At 48.2% G+C, this 2863-nt stretch overlaps 1 protein-coding gene across 1 annotated transcript in view; it reads left to right on the forward strand.

The window, feature by feature from the left end:
- Nucleotides 1–225: 225 nt before the first annotated feature.
- The window catches only part of EMH_0069060 (uncharacterized protein), a gene marked incomplete at both ends in the record, with an annotated part of 4650 nt that continues 2012 nt past the window's right edge, over nucleotides 226–2863 (forward strand). The window contains 3 exons of the mRNA XM_013498827.1: nucleotides 226–817; nucleotides 1366–1394; nucleotides 2452–2660. Of these exons, the coding sequence (XP_013354281.1) occupies nucleotides 226–817; nucleotides 1366–1394; nucleotides 2452–2660 (830 nt within the window). The remainder of the gene's footprint in view (nucleotides 818–1365; nucleotides 1395–2451; nucleotides 2661–2863) is intronic.

Genomic DNA, 2863 nt, shown 5'->3' on the forward strand with positions numbered 1-2863 from the left:
TATATACATAAATATAGATTTGTGTGTGTTGTATATCAGGCTGCATCATCTTTACGTTTCGGTGGTTTACAAACCCTAATTGGTGGTTTATCTCCTTTAGTTAGTTTTTTATTGGGTTTATTTGTTTCAACTTCTCTCTCTCGTTGGTGGTCGCTGCGGCAGCATCTTGCTGCTATTGCTGCTGCTGTTTATGATGTTATTATACTCGCCAGCTGCCACCTAGAGATGCAGCAGCAGCAGCAGCAGCAGCAGCAGCAGCAGCAGCAGCAGCGGGAGGAGCAGCAGCAGGAAGAAGAAGAAATGCAGCTGCAGCTGCTGCAGCAGGAAGAGAAACAGCTGCAGCTGCGGCAGCAGCAGCAGCAGCAGCAGCAGCAGCAGCAACAGCAGCAGCAACTGCAGCAGCAAGAGGGAGACAGTAACAACTGCTGCAACCATGCTGCAGCAGCAACAGCAGCAACAGCAGCAGCAGCAGCAGCAGCAGCAACTCCTGCTGCAGCAGCAGCATTTCCTCTGAGCGCATCAGCAGCAGCAGCAGCAGCAGCAGCAGCAGCAGTTCCCCCACCAGCCCCACCACCATCACCAGCAGCAGCAGCCCAACCACCATCACCATCAGCATCATCAGCAGCATCATCAGCAGCAGCACCAGCACCAGCAGCAGCAGCAGCAGCAGCAGCAGCAGCAGCAGCAGCAGCAGGAGAACCCTACTGGATCAGCAGCAGAGAGAGAATACTGAGGAGGGTTTTGCGTTTGGGGTGTTTAAGCTTTCATCTTGTCTTTGATGCTGCACAAGCAAACCAGGACCTACACTACCTCACCCGTAAACCCTAAACCCTAAACCCTAAACCCTAAACCCTAAACCCTAGATAGCATACCTAGTTTGTAAACATTAAACCCTAAACAGCGGGGGGTTGTTTTGGTGTTCAAGGGTTTAGGGTTTTAGGGTTTGGGTATTGATAAGCATGTTAGGGTTTGTGGTTAGGGTTTAGGGTTTATGTATATGATGAGGGTTTGTGTATTGTTGTATATATGTATGAATTAGGGTTTACTGTAGATACATATAAACCCTAAACCCTAAAAATATAAGGGTTTGTATATTCACGCTAACCCTAAACCCTAAACCCTCATTGAACATTATGTGTATATAGAATTGCGCCTGAGAAAAAAAAACAAGGGTTTAGGGTTTAGGGTTTAGGGTTTATTGATGCAGGCGAGGGTTTACTGTCTCCGGCGGAGAGGGTTTGTTTTCTCTAAGGGTTTATTGTTTAGGGTTTAGGGTTTACGAATGCACCCCCAGAAAGGGTTTGTCTCCTCTAAGCGCTTCTTGTTTAGGGTTTAGGGTTTAGGGTTTAGGGTTTATGTATGCAGGCGAGGGTTTACTGTCTCCGGCGGAGAGGGTTTGTTTGGTTTAAGGGTGTATTGTTTAGGGTTTATTGTTTAGGGTTTAGGGTTTTATGTATGCAGGCGAGGGTTTACCACCGCCCGCAGAAAGGGTTTCTTTTCTCTAAGGGTTCAGCTCTTAGGGTTTAGGGTTTAGGGTTTAGGGTTTATGTATGCAGGCGAGGGTTTACTGTCTCCGGCGGAGAGGGTTTGTTTAGTTTCTGTATTTATTGTTTAGGGTTTAGGGTTTACGAATGCACGCCCAGAAAGGGTTTGTCTCCTCTAAGGGTTTAGGGTTTAGGGTTTAGGGTTTATGTATGCAGGCGAGGGTTTACTATCTCCGGCGGAGAGGGTTTGTTTAGTTTCTGTATTTCAAGGAAAACCCCAAATGCCGTGGATGTGGTTAGCAGCAACCGGCAGCAAACTAGCGAGAAAGGGTTTGCTGCTGTTTGCTCCGAATATAACAAGAAGGTGGATGGAGATATGTTCTCGAGTATAAACCCTAAACCCTCATAAACCCTAAACCCTCATAAACCCTAGATAATAATATATAGTAGATAGTAGATAATAGGTTATTAGCAGCAACCGCAGCAAACTAGCGAGAAAGGGTTTGCTGCTGTTTGCTCCGAATATAACAAGAAGGTGGATGGAGATATGTTCTCGAGTATAAACCCTCATAAACCCTCATAAACCCTCGTAAACCCTCATAAACCCTAATAAACCCTAAACCCTAATAAACCCTGTACTGCCGATTCATTTTCTTGTTATTTTGTGTGTGCCGTGTGTGCTGTTGCTGCTGCTGCTGTTGCTGCTTCTCCCCCTCCTCTGCTGCTGCTGCTCCTCCTCCCCATCCTCTGCTGCTGCTGCTGCTGCTGCTGCTGCTGCTGCTGCTGCAGGGTTCAGCGGGTGTGTCTCAGTGTTTAGCATATGTACAAACCCCAATTCCTTATTCTTATATGCATTTGCTGCTGGTGATGATAGCACTAACAAATACGCTGCTAGCTGTTGCTGCTGGGCTCGAAGCAGCAGCAACACTGAGTAAGCTGCAGCAGGCGTGGAGTTCGTTTGACCCAGAAGCAGCAGCAGCAGCAGCAGCAGCAGCAGCAGCAGCAGCAGCAGCAGCAGCAGAACGAGCACCTATACCGTGTGACCTATCAAATTCACCGTCTGCATCAGCAGCAGCCGAAGCTGCAGCAGCTGCAGCAGCAGCAGCAGCAGCAGCAGCAGCAGCAGCAGCAGCAGGATCAGGGGCTGTTCTACCCCCACAAACCCTCAGATCTCTCGTATGGGAAGCAGCACAAGGCCTCTGCGTGCGGCTGCTGCTGCTGCTGGTCCTCCCCACCTTCTATCATGGTGTCTTCGATGCAGCACAAAGAATCAATAACCCCTTCGGGTACTAAACCCTAAACCCTCATAAACCCTAAACCCTCATAAACCCTAAACCCTAATATATATATGTGTGGGTGTGGTTGTATGTTACACACAA

The sequence above is a fragment of the Eimeria mitis genome, genomic scaffold (assembly GCF_000499745.2).
Source record: "Eimeria mitis Houghton genomic scaffold, Emh_scaff3741, whole genome shotgun sequence".
Lineage (NCBI taxonomy): Eukaryota > Apicomplexa > Conoidasida > Eucoccidiorida > Eimeriidae > Eimeria > Eimeria mitis.